General features: G+C 53.4%; 1 protein-coding gene across 2 annotated transcripts in view; it reads left to right on the top strand.

Moving 5' to 3' along the window:
• Window positions 1–14,588, top strand: part of ACOT11 (acyl-CoA thioesterase 11) — a 52,543-nt gene that overhangs the window by 19,796 nt on the left and 18,159 nt on the right. For both annotated transcript variants that reach the window (XM_073896696.1, XM_073896695.1), the window contains exons 2-5: window positions 7,520–7,730; window positions 8,736–8,805; window positions 13,232–13,292; window positions 14,419–14,517. In XM_073896696.1, the coding sequence (XP_073752797.1) occupies window positions 7,592–7,730; window positions 8,736–8,805; window positions 13,232–13,292; window positions 14,419–14,517 (369 nt within the window). In that variant the 5' untranslated portion in view covers window positions 7,520–7,591. The remainder of the gene's footprint in view (window positions 1–7,519; window positions 7,731–8,735; window positions 8,806–13,231; window positions 13,293–14,418; window positions 14,518–14,588) is intronic.

The following is a 14,588-nucleotide window of genomic DNA, read 5'->3' as shown; positions in this document are numbered from 1 at the left end:
GGTGAGTAGGCTTTGCAGACACAAAGAGTGCTCCAGGCACAGCGAACAGCATGGGCAAAGGCCCTGCGGTGGGAGGTGTGACAGGGCACTCTGTGGGGCCTCATGGGCCTTGGTAAGGGGTTCTTCCTGTAAGCCAAACCCTTCATGGTTGGAAAGGATCTTGGAGACTATCTAGTTAAACGTCCCACTGGACAGATGAGGAAACTGAGGCCTACATAGCTAATAATGAAACCTATCATTTTTACCATGCCAAATATGCCTGCTTCCAATACCTTTTTAAAAAAAAACGTGTTTGGCATTTCACATTTAATTTATGTTAAATGCGCAGACTTACCTGATATTCGTCTAAAATGGTTTCTCTTAAGAATTAAAAAAATAATTTATCGAGGTGAAATACACATAATATGTAATTCACCATTTTCAAGTACACAGTGCAGTGGAACTTGGTACATTCACAATTTGGGCCACCACCGCCTCTGTCTAGATCCAAAACTTTTCTGTCACTACAAAGTAAAGTCCTTTACCCTTTAAGAAGTTTCTCCCCTGTTGTCCCCCGCCAGCCCCAGGCAGCCACCAGTTTGCTTTCTGTCTCTGGGTTTGTCTGTGCTGGAGACTTCACGGGACCATGCAATAGGTGATCTTTTGTGTCTGGCTTGTTTCACTCAGCATGATGTTTCTGAAATTCAGCCACGTTTTACGTATGGCTGCTTCGTTCCTTCTCCTGTCTGACTAATGTTCCATTGTATGTACATACCACAGTTGGTCCGTCCATTTATTCACCGATGGACGTTTGGACTGTTTCCATCTTTTGGCTATTGTGAATAGTGCCGCTGTGAACATGGGTGTGGATACATTTGTTGGAGTCTTTGTTTTCAGTTCCTTTGGGTCTCTACCTAGGAATGGAGTTGCAAAGTCATACGGCGTTTCTATGCTCAGCTTTTTGAGGACCTGCCAAACTGTTTTCCACAGTGGCTCCAACATCTTCTATCCCCCCTGCCCCAGCAGCGTACCGTGTTCTCCAGACCCTTGCCAACCCTTGTTATTGTCCATGATTTTGCTTATAGCCATTCTAGTGTTCACTGTCTTTTAGAAGCCTCACTGTGAGCTCAGGTTCTTTTATTTATCTTTTAGGCAGATGAGGAAGCTGAATCGCGGAGAGGTGAAACAACTTTTTCCAAGGTCTTCCGGGAAGGATGAGCTGGTGAAATTTCCATTAATATTCACTTTTACAGGAAGACAACTAAACTGAAAATGTCCCGTGAGGCTCTACTTCTGAAGGAGGGATGGGGCTACCCTGAGGAAAGCTTGGCTTTACCTCAGAGTTTCTATTTTGCTCTGTATCCCTCCTCCCTTCCTCATCAGGTGGGGGCGTAGGGTGGGATTAGAGGGCGGGAGACCCTCCCATCTCCCTCCTTCATGCTGGCAGAGCGTAAGAGCTGGCTCTCAGAAGAAGGGAGAAACCCAGTGCCTGATCAGCCCACGCCACACTGTGTGCTCTGGACAGAGACTCGGGGCCGTGGCCTCTGTTCTCCTTCGTCACTGACTGGCTGTGAGACTTGGAGTCATTTGCTTCTTCTCTCTGAGTCTTAGACTGGAAGAACTTCTTTCATCTTCCCCAGCCCCAAGGCCCCGTGAAAGTTCTAGAGAGATGTAAATGTGGACTTCGGCTGGTCGGTCTGGGATTGCCTTAAACTCTACCATTTCCCAGGGGCTGCTCAGAAGCAAGGTATCTAAGTTGGCTCATCAGTAAAATGGGTAGAATAATAATGCCTCACAGGGTAGATGTAAAAATTACTGAGATAATCCATATGAAATGTCCTAGCACAGAACTCCATACATAGCAGGTGTTCAATAAATGTCGAGCCAAGTGAATGGCACATAGGAGGTGCTTACTACAAAATACTGGTTTAATTTTCTACCTTTCCCACCCCATAATCTTGACAAATGTCAAGTGCCAGCACAGCCTGTAGCCAGAAGTAAAATGAGGATGTTTGTAGAGGGCACTGGGGACCATTATTTATCCTATAGAATGCAGATATGAGCTGATGTTATATGACAATCATAAACCAATGGAACAGCCCACTGGGGTCCTCCTAGCCCTTAGGCTGGCTTCCTGGATGAGAGCTCTCTCTTTTTCTCTACAAGTTTGGTAACCACTGCTATCCCTTTTTGCCTTTTTTTTGTCTGCTGGGAACCTCAGGACAAAATGCAATTCTCTATGGCAGCATTTTTGAGCAATTGGATTCCTAACATAATCCTCTCTTCCCTTATTTGGTTCCTCAGCTTTGTTTGCATTTTGGCTCTGGGTGCCAAGTGGGGTCTGTGTGCTGTGCACATGCAGACTGCCTCAGCCTTTTTTGGGAGGAAGGTAGGGAGTAGGCCTGAAGGGGAATTTGGGAGGTTGACAAATGCTCCCGCTTTGCTGGTGGGGAAACCGCCAGGAGGACACCCTGGTTTCTCTGAGAGGCTGGATCCCTCTTTGTGGGGACAGGCCATCTGGTTTGGACAGCTTCCTTTCAGCGCTTAGAACGGCCTGGCTCAGGCAATCAGGTCTTTCATGGGATCTGGCCAGTGGCTCCTAGGGTAGTCCAAAGCTGCTTCTCCCTGCGCCCCACCACGGGGCCTGCCTTCTGGTCCCCACCCCCTCAGGAAGTGGGGAGGGAGGAACAGGGGCTTTGCAGTCTCCTATCCAGGCTGGAATTTTTGTTCCACTGTCACTAGCTTGAATTCTCACAGAGGCTCACAGCCTTGTCCCCTCACTGGGTGGCCCTGAGGTTCTGGTGAACTCAGGTGACAAAGTACTATGTTTGGGTCTCTCCTGGCTATATTTCTGTAGGAAGCCCAAACTCAGCTTTATAATGCTAACAGTAAACGCTTGGTCAATGTTGGCCCTGTGGTGGGTATGCACTAGCCTCAAACACTCAATCTCGTTTAATTTCATCCCCACAATGACACTTAGAGGTAGGTGTTAGAATCCCGTTCTTACAGATGAGGAAACTGAGGCCCACAGAGGTTGAGCATCTTGCCCAAGGTCACACGAGTTAGTTGTGGAACCGAACTTGAACCCCGGCCAGGCCAACTCCTAAGGTCTGTGTACAGACAGCCTCATGTCATGGTGGGTCGGTTGAGAGATCACGTAAGCCTGCTCCTCCCTGCCAAGACAGGTGGGTCTCCTCTGCTCTAGCCCTGTTCCAGATGGTTCTTGAAGGCACTAAGATCTATCTGCTGGCTGGTCTCATTTCCTGGCTCATCACTGTAGGCCACACCCTTCTCCAGGAGTCTTCCACAGTTCCTGGAGACTCCTTGGCCCTTCTCCCTTTGACTCCACCTAGTACTTTCCACCTACTTCCTTTGGCCCCATGGGTCGTATCACCCAAGCCACTGTCATTCTACTCTCCCTTTCTGCTGTTCTTCATGTCCTTTCTGCCTCGTCTTCAAGCCTCAGCTCTAGAGCCACCCTGTCTCTCGCGTTTTCCTTCCTTTTCCTCTTTTGTAGGTGTTTTTTGGCATCTGCTCTGTGGCAGGCCTGAGTCTGTCCCTGTCCCATGGGAATGCCTGTCTGATGGCGGAGGTGGCTCACAAAACAGTGACCACACAGTTTGGTTAGGGCTGTGATAGAGACAGACGAGGTTGCGGGGCCAGGGAGGCCCTAACTCCCTCTGGGGAAGAGGTGATGGGGACTTGAAGAGGGTGGACGAAGGGCTCACCTGGCACATAGGGCAGATACGAGGATCCTAGGCAGAAGCAGCACCCACATGGTGAGGGGGTGGAGCTGGGTGAGAGTGGTGCTCTGAGAAATGGCATGTGGTCTCTAGCTTGGGAGAGCCGCTGCAGGACCCGCAGAGTGGGGCCTTGATCCTGAGAGCAACAGGGAGCCATTGAGGAATCTTGAGCAGGGGAGGTGTCTGGTCAGGCTGGCTCTTCAGAAAGGTCTGTGTGGTCCTGAGGGACAAATGAAGTCCCACAGTGGGGGGAGTTATAAAGACTGGACCTAGTGTCCCTGCAAGGCAGGGTACGGAAAGCTATGGTTGTCATGTTGGTGGATTTGCTGTCGGGAAAGATGGGCCTGGTGCTTGTGGAAGCTAGAAGGAGGTGGGGAGACTGGAGGCCTGTGGACGGGCTGTGGGAACAGTCTAGTGAGCTAGCAGTGCCTAGGGGGGGCCTGAGGGTTTAGGGAGGCGGGTCACTGGGACTTGGTACTTGGAAGAGAGAGGAAATCGAGGTTAAGTCTGTTGGTGTGGGGTTGCTGTCACAGGAGGGCTCATCCTGGCTCCTCAGCTGTGTGATCCAGGGCCAGTCTTTCCCTCTGTGTGCGCCAGTCTCCCTAGCTATGAAGGGATTGCGTGAAGTGGTCCCTTCTGCTCTGACCCAGCAGGTCTATGGCATGGCTGTGGCCCAGGAGGAGGGACACAGGGCCCATGGTGTAGCCAGCTGAGGCCAGGTCTGGGCTGACCAAATCTGGCCAGGTCTGCCGTGGTCTGGGGCCAGTGTAGGCATATCTGTCCTCTGAGAGGGCACAAACTCTGACCCCCAGATGCCCTCCCCACCTTCATAGCAGGCTCTGCCCTCCCAGTCAGCTGTCTTGGCTCAGCCTGGCCTGGCCGCTCCAGGCCCTGACTCCATCCAGGGCCTCTGCTCTCACCGGGACTGGCCCTGGGAGGAGTGGCCTGGCTCTGGGACCCCATTGGCTGAACCTGGTCTGGGCTGCACACGCCCCTGCCTCCCAGGCTGCTGCCTGCCCAACTTGGGATAGGAGGAGGGCCAGCCCGGCCTGCCATGACATGGGCAGACTGCCTTGCAGCTAAGGAAGGAGTTGGAGTCTGAGAGGCCGTGCCTGGGGCCACTGGTGCTGCTCTGTCCCCTCCACTCATGCTCCAGCCCAGGGGCTCTGCGCCCCTCTCTTGGATGAGAGTGGGGGATGGCCACAGTGGGTCTTGTCCCTCAGTTTGCCTGGGAGCTCAGCCCTGCTCAGAGGAGCGTGATATTTCCTGTCTGATAGTGTGGCAGGACCTCAGCTTTCTCAGTGGCAATGTCAGCCGGACATGCGAGAACCCTGTAGGGGCAGAGTCCAGTCCTGGAACCAGGACCAGGGGTGCCTTAGGGATTGGCAATCTTCCCCTGCCCCTGCCTGCCCAGTGAGTGACAGAGGAAGTTCAGGAGAGGCGGGGACATGCTCAGAATCACACAGCACCAGAGGGACAGGGCTAGGATTTGAACTCAAGTCTGTCTCTGCTCGTCCCTCCACAAACCTTTGTTGAGGCCCTACTGTGGGCCAGGCCCTTCTAAGCATGAGCTTCTCAGAGGGAATGGACCAGTTTATCTTTGTTCTCTCGACGTTTGGTCTCAGGGCACAGAAGAAGTGCTCAGTGAATGAATGAATGAATGAATGAATGAATGAATGAATGAACAAATAAGGCAAAGATCCTGCCTCCTCCAGGCCTGTAGAGTCCAATGGGAGGGTAGCGACTCCTTTTCATAGAACAGGAAATAGGAGGCTGTTGAGAGTGGAGACTGACCAGGTGAAAAGCAGAGGGAGGACTGGAACTCAGATGTCCCACCTGCTGGTCTAGGGCTGTTTCCATCCTCACTTTCCACATCTGTAAAATGGGGTCAACAGTCCTCACCCTCTGCCTTCCTTGTGAGGATCCAGTGGGGTGGTAGACGTGAAAATCGGTTTGTGAAGCAGGGACATTGTGTGTAGGGCTTCCTTGTGTGCATGCCTGGAACTGCCCAGAAATCCCATTATGTTCGGCTACCTTTCTTCTGACCGCTTACCCTTTGCATCTTGCTTCCCCTATTTCCCTAGCTTGCTCTATGACTTCTTTCTGGAATGTTCTGCCCAGAACCCCTGGCTGTGGGACAGGTTTGGGAAGAGCACGGGTGACTGGAGTCTCTCTGCCTCCTCCCTCTACCATCTCCTGCACCCAGAAAGACAGCCATGCAGCCACATCTATGCAGGCCTCCAATGCACAACAGGCTGGAAATGCCTTGGCAGCGGTTACCATGGTGATGGGTCCTGCTGCTCGGACCACAGTGGTCTGCCAGACGCCAGCAGGAGCCTGCAAGCCTGGCAGCCTGGCAGCCTGGCACCCTGCAGGCCTCTTCCCAGGCTAAGTGTTCCTGGGGCTGCCTCGTCTCTCTCCTTGATGCCGAGCACTGTACCTCATACCCAGGGGTTCTCAGGAATGAGCTGCCTCTCTAGGGACCCATAAGCTGTTCTGGGTCAGACAGGCCTGGTTTGAATCCCACTTCTGCTACTTGGGGGTCAGTGACCTTGAACAAGTCACCTTGGTGTGTTTTGAATTTGTTAAATTGGCTATGGGAGCCTCATGGGGGAACTTAGCCAAGGAGGACAGACCCCAGCACAAGAGCCATCCTTGCTCCCGTCTGCAGCTGTGGTGGGGTCAGTGTTGGGTGGTGGCGCTGGGGCATCTCAGCTCCAGCAGTAGACAGTGTAGTGTGGTGGGTAGGACCTCAGACTCTGTAGCCAGACCTTGGGCCACAGCTGTACTCGCCACTTCCTGGAGCCTCACCTGCAGAGTGAGGGTAGCAATGAACCCACCTCAGGGGTTTGTTGAGTGGACAAAATGGAATTTGGACATGCGAAGTGCTTAGAAGAGTATTTGACGCCTAGGAAGCGTGCTGCAAGTGTTGGCAGCGATTGGTACAGTGGCCGCGAGAATTGGAACTCGTGTCACCTCTCTCACACAGGCAGAAGTACTCAGCTCTCGTTCACAGCCTGTTAGGGAGAGCGGCCCAGAGAGACAGGAGGCCCCCTTCTTCATCCCACCCCATCCAGAGTACTGCCGGGTCCCCCCCATCCCTTCTGCCTGGGGACAGGCAAGCTAGGCCCTGGGTAGAAACTCCACCCCCAGTTCATGAGTTTGAGGACTTTTCTCTGCTGTTCCTCCAGCCGGCGGCTGCTGTCGCCCTGGCCTGGATCAGACAGCTGGTTGGTGGCGGCCCAGAGCCCTCCTGGTCAGGAAAGCCAAGTGCTGAGGACAGATGAACACCCAACGGAGGTGCCACCTCTGATGTCATCCGAAGAATGAGGGAGCCCGAGGAAGGGCGCTCGGGGGGCGAAATAGGAGCTGCTTCTGGGAACACTTTATTGGGAACAGATCCCCAGACCTGACTGCTAGAGCGCTCACCAGGCCTCCCTGCATAGAGGGTGGGGGGGGATCTTTCAAGAATGAAGGTCAGTCTGAGGCACAACTTTAGCAAGCTGGCCCACGAGCAGAAGGGAGGACTGAATTTCTCTCCCCGTCCCTCAGGTTCAACCAAGGTCCTGCTAACATGGAGTTGGTGTCCAGAAGGAAGCTGGGTGGAACTGGCATCCAGTGAGCCCCCTGGGCTCCGAGTGCCTAGGCTGGAGGGTGGTGGCCGCTCTTGGAGTTGGGGTCTGGTGGGAGGTGGCCCCGGGGTGCTCTCCGCTCCCCCTGTGGCACTCAGGTCTTGGGACATGCAGACCTGGGAGAGCCTGCAGCGAGCTGACCTTTCTGTCCCCACCTTTTCCCAGGGCATCGCCTCTGTGTTCTCGAGCCGCACGTCCCGGAAGTCAGCCTCTCGCTCAGAGCACGCCGATGGTGCCATGGCAGACGGTGAGGGGTACCGGAGCCCTACGGAGGTGCAGATGAGCCAGATGGTGCTGCCTTGCCACACCAACCAGCGCGGCGAGCTGAGTGTTGGGCAGCTGCTCAAGTGGATCGACACCACCGCCTGCCTGTCCGGTGAGGCTCCGCCTGACACAGGTGTCCTCCCGCCGGTGCCCGCCCCCTGGAGGAGAGGCCTCGATCCTCAGAGATGGTCACTGTCCCCCCCGAGCGCCACGCTCATTCCTCATCCTGCTCTTTGCTCACGCTGCTCCACCTGCCTGAAATGTCCCCTCCCAGTTCTCGATGCTCAGCTCGGGCCCACCCTCTCTCCCCCAAACGCCCACAGCTCTAAGGGCTGGCCTGCACCCTCGGGTACCTGCTCCAACACAGTGCCGCCTCAAGTGCGGCTGCCCCAGACTGGCCTGAGGGCGCCGTGAGCCAGGGCCACAGCTGCCTGCCTTCCTGAGTTGAGTGGAGCTGAAGCGAGCTCATGCCTCTCCTTTTGGAGTCTGAGTATTCTCCAACCCCCAGGGAGCTCGCAGCCCGGCGGGGGCACAGACAGGTGACCTCCTTGCCCCCTCCCCCCCGGCACTGCTTGATGGGGGCTGGGCAAGAGGCACAGTTGGGTCTGTGGGAGAACAGACCAGAGGCCCTGACCCCACCCCGGGCAGGGGAGGAATTCCCAAGGGACTAAGGTGGCGGTGAGCACAGTCCCGAGGGGAAGAGTGACTCAGCCAACAAAATAGAGGTGGGTGAAGCCCACGGCAGAGGCCAGAGGCGTGGCACCTGGGAAAGCTGGGAAGTAGAATAGCCCAGGGTGATCACTCAGTCATTCAACAGCCGCTCATTGGGTGTCTACTGCGGGCCAGGCTCTGCTCCCGGCCTGGGGCCCAGAAGTGAACAAGACCAGCAATACTCTTGGCCCTCAAGCGACTTGCCATCTCCCAGCAGGGAGAGACACCAGACAGACAAAACCCGGATAAACAAAGAGGGTCAGGGTGTAGTAATTGAGGTGAAGAAAGTAGAGGAGGGCTGGGGTGTGGGCCAAGAGGCACAGCCTTAGCTCGGGCCCCCTGACCTTTGCTCAGAGGCCTGGTGACATGGGGACGCTGCTAATGCACGGCTTTCTTCCGATACCAGCCGAGAGGCATGCTGGCTGCCCCTGCGTCACCGCTTCCATGGATGATATCTATTTTGAGCACACCATTAGGTAAGTGGCCCCCCCTGCTTCTTGGTCCCCTTGGTCTGCCCACCACAGAGCCAGGGCCCCTCCTCCATCTCCCCACCTGGTCGGCCTGTGAGCTGCCTGGAACCCTGGAATCTGACACAGCAGGTACAGGCCCCTCTGCAGGGGCCTGGGGGACCCACAGGCCAGCAGCTGGCCTGCTGCTGGGTGCTCTGGGGTGGGTTCCCGTGGCCAGGTTTGTGGTTGGACGTTGCTGAGGTGGCATCGTGAGGTGCTTTGCTGTGTGGCTTTGGGGAAGTCAGTCTCTTTCTCTGGGCCTCAGTTTTCTTATCTGCCAAATGGAAGGGATTAGACTTAATCGGTGCTTGTCCTTTGGAACTTGGACTTTCTCTGGGGGTTGTTGGTCACTGGACTGTAGAAAGGTTTCTAGGCAAGATCCCTCGGCAAAGCCTGAGTCAGAAGTTTGGGCCATTCAACCTCTGCTTACGTACCTTCCGGAACGAGGAATTCACTACCTCACAGTTTTGTTTTGTGGTTGCCTTTTAAAATTTCTATCCTGGTTAGAAAACTCTTCATCACCCTGTGCTGAGCTTTACCTCCATTTAGCTTTGCTGGGACTCATGGAGCATGCCAAGCCCTTGGCCCAGGACAGGCCTCAGGGGTTGCACACAGTGTTCTGGCCTCCAGGACTGCTCCTAAACTCATCATCAGTGCCTAGGACACCAGACGCCAAGGGCTGATTCAGGACTTTCTGGGTACCCAGCATGTTGCGGTTAAGGAGAGAATTTGGCCAATCCCTGTCTTCATTTATTCGGTCCTTTGTCACTACTAGCATCTGTTCCGGACCAAGGCCCATGCTGGGTTTGGGGTATGCAAAGTCAACTGGAGCATAGTCCCTGTGCCCCAGGAACTCCCATTTGTCAGGAGGCAGATGTAGAAACATAATTTCAATTCAGAGGGGCACCTGCCTTGCTAATAATGATCTCTCACGTATGGGTGCTTTGTAACACTTTTTCTAAATATCTTTTATTTTAGTTTTTGATTTACAAAAAAGTTGTATCTCAAAGATCGTATGGAGAGTTCCTACATATCTCACACCCAGCACCCAGTTTCCTATTATTAACATTTTAATTAGTACAGTACCTTTATCACTATGAATGAACTAATATTGATGTGTTATTTGTAATGCCTTTTTAATACATTAACTCATTTAATCCTCGGAACAATGCTACGAGGTTCTCGCTATTAGTATCCTCATTTTACAGATAAAGAAACTGAGGCACAGAGAGATGAAATAACTTGCTTAAGGTCATACAGATAGTGGAGGACCCAGGAGCCCCAGAGCTCTTGTTTTTAACCAGTGGGCCACATTTCCTGTATGTCTGGGGGTGAGTGTGATGGCATCGAGGGTTGTCAAAGGGGGCTCCCTGGAGGAGGTGTTCGAGCTGGCTTCAGTACCATCAACACCATATGTATGACACTCTGAAGGAGCCACAGCTCCTCTGGGCCAGTTCTAGGTCTCTGCTGCCAACACCGTTTTTGGCACTCAGAGGAGGTAGGGAGGAGAGGGCTGGGGATAGGGAGTGGGCATGCGTGGTGGATGGACCTGCTGCAGGACTCAGAGAGTGCAGGTGAGTCTGGGCCAAGGAGGGTGTGGGTGGGAGGGGAAGCCAGAAAGGATCCTGGGAAGGAGGGCAAGCTGGGGATGGGTCAGGAGCAAGGTTGGTGACCAGGAAAGGCCTGACTGCCCCTGAGGCAACCTGCAGAAGGTTTTTTGGTTTGTTTTTGTTTTTGCCATTTAAAAATATTTCAAAATGTATCTCGAAGTGGTAAGAACTCCTTTAAACATAACCTCAACATCATTGCTACACCTAAACAAAATTAGCAATAATTTCTCGTGAACATCAAATAGCCAGTCAGCATTCAGGGGCTGTCTCCTAATTTTGTTTTTATTTTGTTTTGCTTTATAATTATTTTTATTGTTCAAGTCAAGATGCAGATAAGGTTGCAACTGATTGCTGTGTCTCTTAAGTCTTTTTTATTTATAGATGCTCCCTCTCCCCCAGCACCCTGTCCCCTCACCATCTCTCTCCTTTTTTCCTCAGAATTTATTTGTGGAGGAGACCTGGTTGTTTGCCCTCTCAAGTTCTCCACCATCTGGGTTTTGCTGTTAGCATCACTGTGGTGTCATTTAATATGCTCCTCTGTTCCCTGCCAGTAAATTGGTCCCGGGGAAGGGCTTGCACAGGGCTCAGATTGTTTGCGGGAGCTGTCTCTCTGTGATGTGAAGAACACCCGGATGGTGTGTTGGGGAGCTAGACTAGGCGGAGGCTGGGCAGTGACCCTGGGGAAGGAGCCAGTTTTGGCCTGAGCTGTGGGATGGAAGAGTCAGGAGGGAAGAGGAGCTCAGGAGTCCAAATGGGTGTCTGCCTGGCTTTGGGGGAAGCTAGTCAGGAGGAGGGAGAGTGGAGGTAGGGGGAAGAGGAAGAGGAAGAGACACAAATATCTCTTTTTGGGGGCACCTGGGTGGCTCAGTCGTTAAGCATCTGCCTTCGGCTCAGGTCATGGTCCCAGGGTCCTGGGATCGAGCCCCGCATCGGGCTCCCTGCTCCGCGGGAAGCCTGCTTCTCCCTCTCCCACTCCCCCTGCTTGTGTTCCCTCTCTCGCTGTGTCTCTCTCTGTCAAATGGGTAAATAAAATTTCAAACAAACAAACAAACAAACAAAAAACCCACAAATATCTCTTTTTTTAGCACCACAGAAAATAGGCTTATTTTTTATTTTAGGGATCACGGAAATTTTTTCCTAATTTCTTACCATGAAAACTCTTAAAACTCTAGAAAACTTGAATAGTGCAATGATCACCACCAGTGAGATTCAAGAGTTAACATTTTTTTGCTAAATATGCTTTATCTATATATGGATAAATAAATACGCATACTTCTCTCTCTCTCTCTCTCTCTGTCTTTTCTCAACTATTTGAAAGTAAGTTGCAGACATCTTGATACTTCAGCCCTCCACATGTCAGCATGCATCTCCTAGAAATGACAGTCCTTCCATGCCTACTAGGACTGCTGACAGAATAAACAGAAATGGACAAGTCCTTGGAAACAAGAGCTTCTGTTATTTATGGGGGCCAGGCCTGGCACTGGCTCTATCACAGCCCCTCTCACTTGACCCTCAGTAGTCATGCATCTCGGTACTTCACAGACAAGGAGATAGGCTCAGAGAGGCAAAGTGACTCATCCAAGGTCACGCAACTCAGTAGTGTGACAGTCATGCTTGAGCTGGACTGGAACCCAGGCCCATGTAGTACTTCCCGCTGTGTCCACTGCCGCCCCTTGACAGGCAGGCCCCTTGGAAGGGACCCTTCCTAGCTTTGGCGAGGAGGCTGTGTATTTGAGGAAGAAATTTGCACTGTGCCCTCTATGTTTGTGAGCCAAGGCACAGAGAGATGAAAGGACTTGCTCAAGGTTGTCCCAGCCCCTGTCTGGCTCCTTCTCCTCGTCTATTCTCTGGGCACCCTCTGCTGCCTCTGAGCTGTGGGATGGAAGAGTCAGGAGGGAAGAGGAGCTCAGACATGGAGCTCCTCAGAAGAGGAGCTTAGACACGGAGCGGGCGAAGTGGCTCCTCTAGGGATTCTGACTGTTCATCCGGACATGGGAATTTTTCCAGAGGGAAAAGAGTGGAAAGAGTGGGGCCACTGTAGTCCACAGAAGAGTCTAGAACCCTGGCTCTGTTACCTTTTAGTTGGGTAAACTCGGGCAGATGGCTTACCCTCTCTCATGTTCAATCCCCCTAAACCTATCTGTCAAGCTAATCTGGAGGCTCTAATGAGGTAATGCATGGTGCTTGGCACAGAGTAGGCGTTCTTTAAATGTTTCCGTTTTCCTTCCCACCCTCTGTTTACAGGCCCTTGCACTTAGTGGGCTTTCAATAGATGTGGAGTGCGTCGATCCAGTAGGCCACTGTTTATGGAGGACCCAGCCGGTGCCGTGTGCTAGGCCTTGGAGGGTCAATGCAGAGCAGGACAGATGTGATCCTGGCCCCAGTGGAGTTTAAGGATTGTGCGGGAGACGGAGTTGCCTCTGTTGGAAGAAGCGTCGGGAGGGTGAATCTTATCAAGTGACAGAGGGGCAGGGCAGGTTCCCTGAGGAGGGGACTGTCGAGCCTCAAGCAAAGAGAAGCTTGAACATTCACTGGCCAGAGGAGAGGGGAATGAAATTGTGCCACTTCTCCCAGCCTCCGCCTCCCCACCTGTAAAATGAGGTGCTCACGCTGTCCCGCCAGCTTGCTTTGAGGACACAGTGACATTGCCGATGTGAACATGGCCTGTAAGCCATGACATTGCCCTGCCAGTCCCCCCAGCAGAGGCCCTGCAAGTGTCTGGGCCCCCTCTTCCTTCCCCCTCTCCCTTCTGGAAGGCCCACCTCCTGCTTTTCTCTCCCCAGTGTCGGACAAGTGGTGAATATCAAGGCCAAGGTGAACCGGGCCTTCAACTCCAGCATGGAGGTGTGTGGGGTGGCTGCTGCCTGGCTGTGGGTAGCAGGGTGGCTGGGGTTTCTACCTCCTCTCCCTTCTCAGCCCCCAGCCTGGGCACACTCACATTCACAGGGCCCTGGTGGAGGCAGCAGAGTTTGGGAACAGCTGGCCAGGCTGGGAGGATCCTAAGGCTCTTCCTGTCCAATACCCCATAACACAGAAGGGAAAACTGAGGCCCAGGGAGGGGAAGAGACTTGCCCCAGGTCACCAGGTCATATAGAGTCCAACCCGAGACTTGACTTGCAGCCTCCTGGGTCTTCACATCTCACCTCAGACCCTCTTCAGCAGCCAGGTGGTCATGGGAAAGTGGGGAAGACAGCCGCTGGGCCTGACCCTGGAGGCAGCAGGGCTGGAGCAGGGAGAGCCTGGACTTCAGTGCATTGGCTTACCTCCCACAGCCTCTGTCTTCCCATCGGTGAAATGGGAGCATGATTCCTGTGCTGCGGGGTTCTTAAGTGAGCTCTGCGAGCTCTGGGTGAGAGACTCTCTTTCCCACCTATGGATGGCAGTCCTGGGCAGCTTCCCCTAGCTGGGCCGCTGGTTACTGAGGGGCCATTGAGGCTGGGAGGGCAGAGTCCTGACTACCTCTGGGTACCCCCTGGACATCCCCCCAGATGTCTGTCTTTTCAGTATAGCCAACATTTTACCTACTTTAAGTCCTTTCCTAGATACAGTCTCATTTTCATTCTCCCCTAGGTATGTTCTTTCCCATTTCATTCATTCATTCATTCATTCATTCATTCATTCATATTTTAAGTAGGCTCCATGCCCAACGTGGGGCTTGAACTCACAACCCTGAGATTAAGAGTCACACGCTCTATCAACTGCGCCAGCCAGGCGCCCTGTGCTCACTCCCATTTTATAGATGAGGAAACCAAGGACCACAGAAGGGAAGTGACTTGCCCAAGGCTTTCCAGGGATCCAGGGGTAGAATCAGAACCTGTCCCAGGTTTCTGGCCTCCTAGACTCAGCAGGTGATACAGAAGCATGAGGCCTGGCCTGGGGCGGGCCCTCCTGGCTCATGGAATTGTGGAGCCTCAGGTTGGGACCTCCATTTCTCCCCTCCTCGCTCCTCCTACCTTTTCTTCCTCTCCAGGTGGGCATCCAGGTGGCCTCTGAGGACCTGTGCTCTGAGAAGCAGTGGAGTGTGTGCAAGGCCTTGGCCACCTTTGTGGCCCACCGGGAGCTCTCCAAGGTAGGGGGCTACACCTGGCCACTCCATGCTACTGGGCCGCCTGGCTGCTTGTCATGGCAGGCCGGGACCGG

The sequence above is a fragment of the Callorhinus ursinus genome, unplaced genomic scaffold, assembly GCF_003265705.2.
Source record: "Callorhinus ursinus isolate GAN/ISIS: 27379988/994484 unplaced genomic scaffold, GSC_fseal_2.0 scaffold9, whole genome shotgun sequence".
NCBI classification, from domain to species: domain Eukaryota; kingdom Metazoa; phylum Chordata; class Mammalia; order Carnivora; family Otariidae; genus Callorhinus; species Callorhinus ursinus.
Note: the sequence above shows the minus strand (reverse complement) of the source record. Positions and strands in the feature narration are given on the sequence as shown.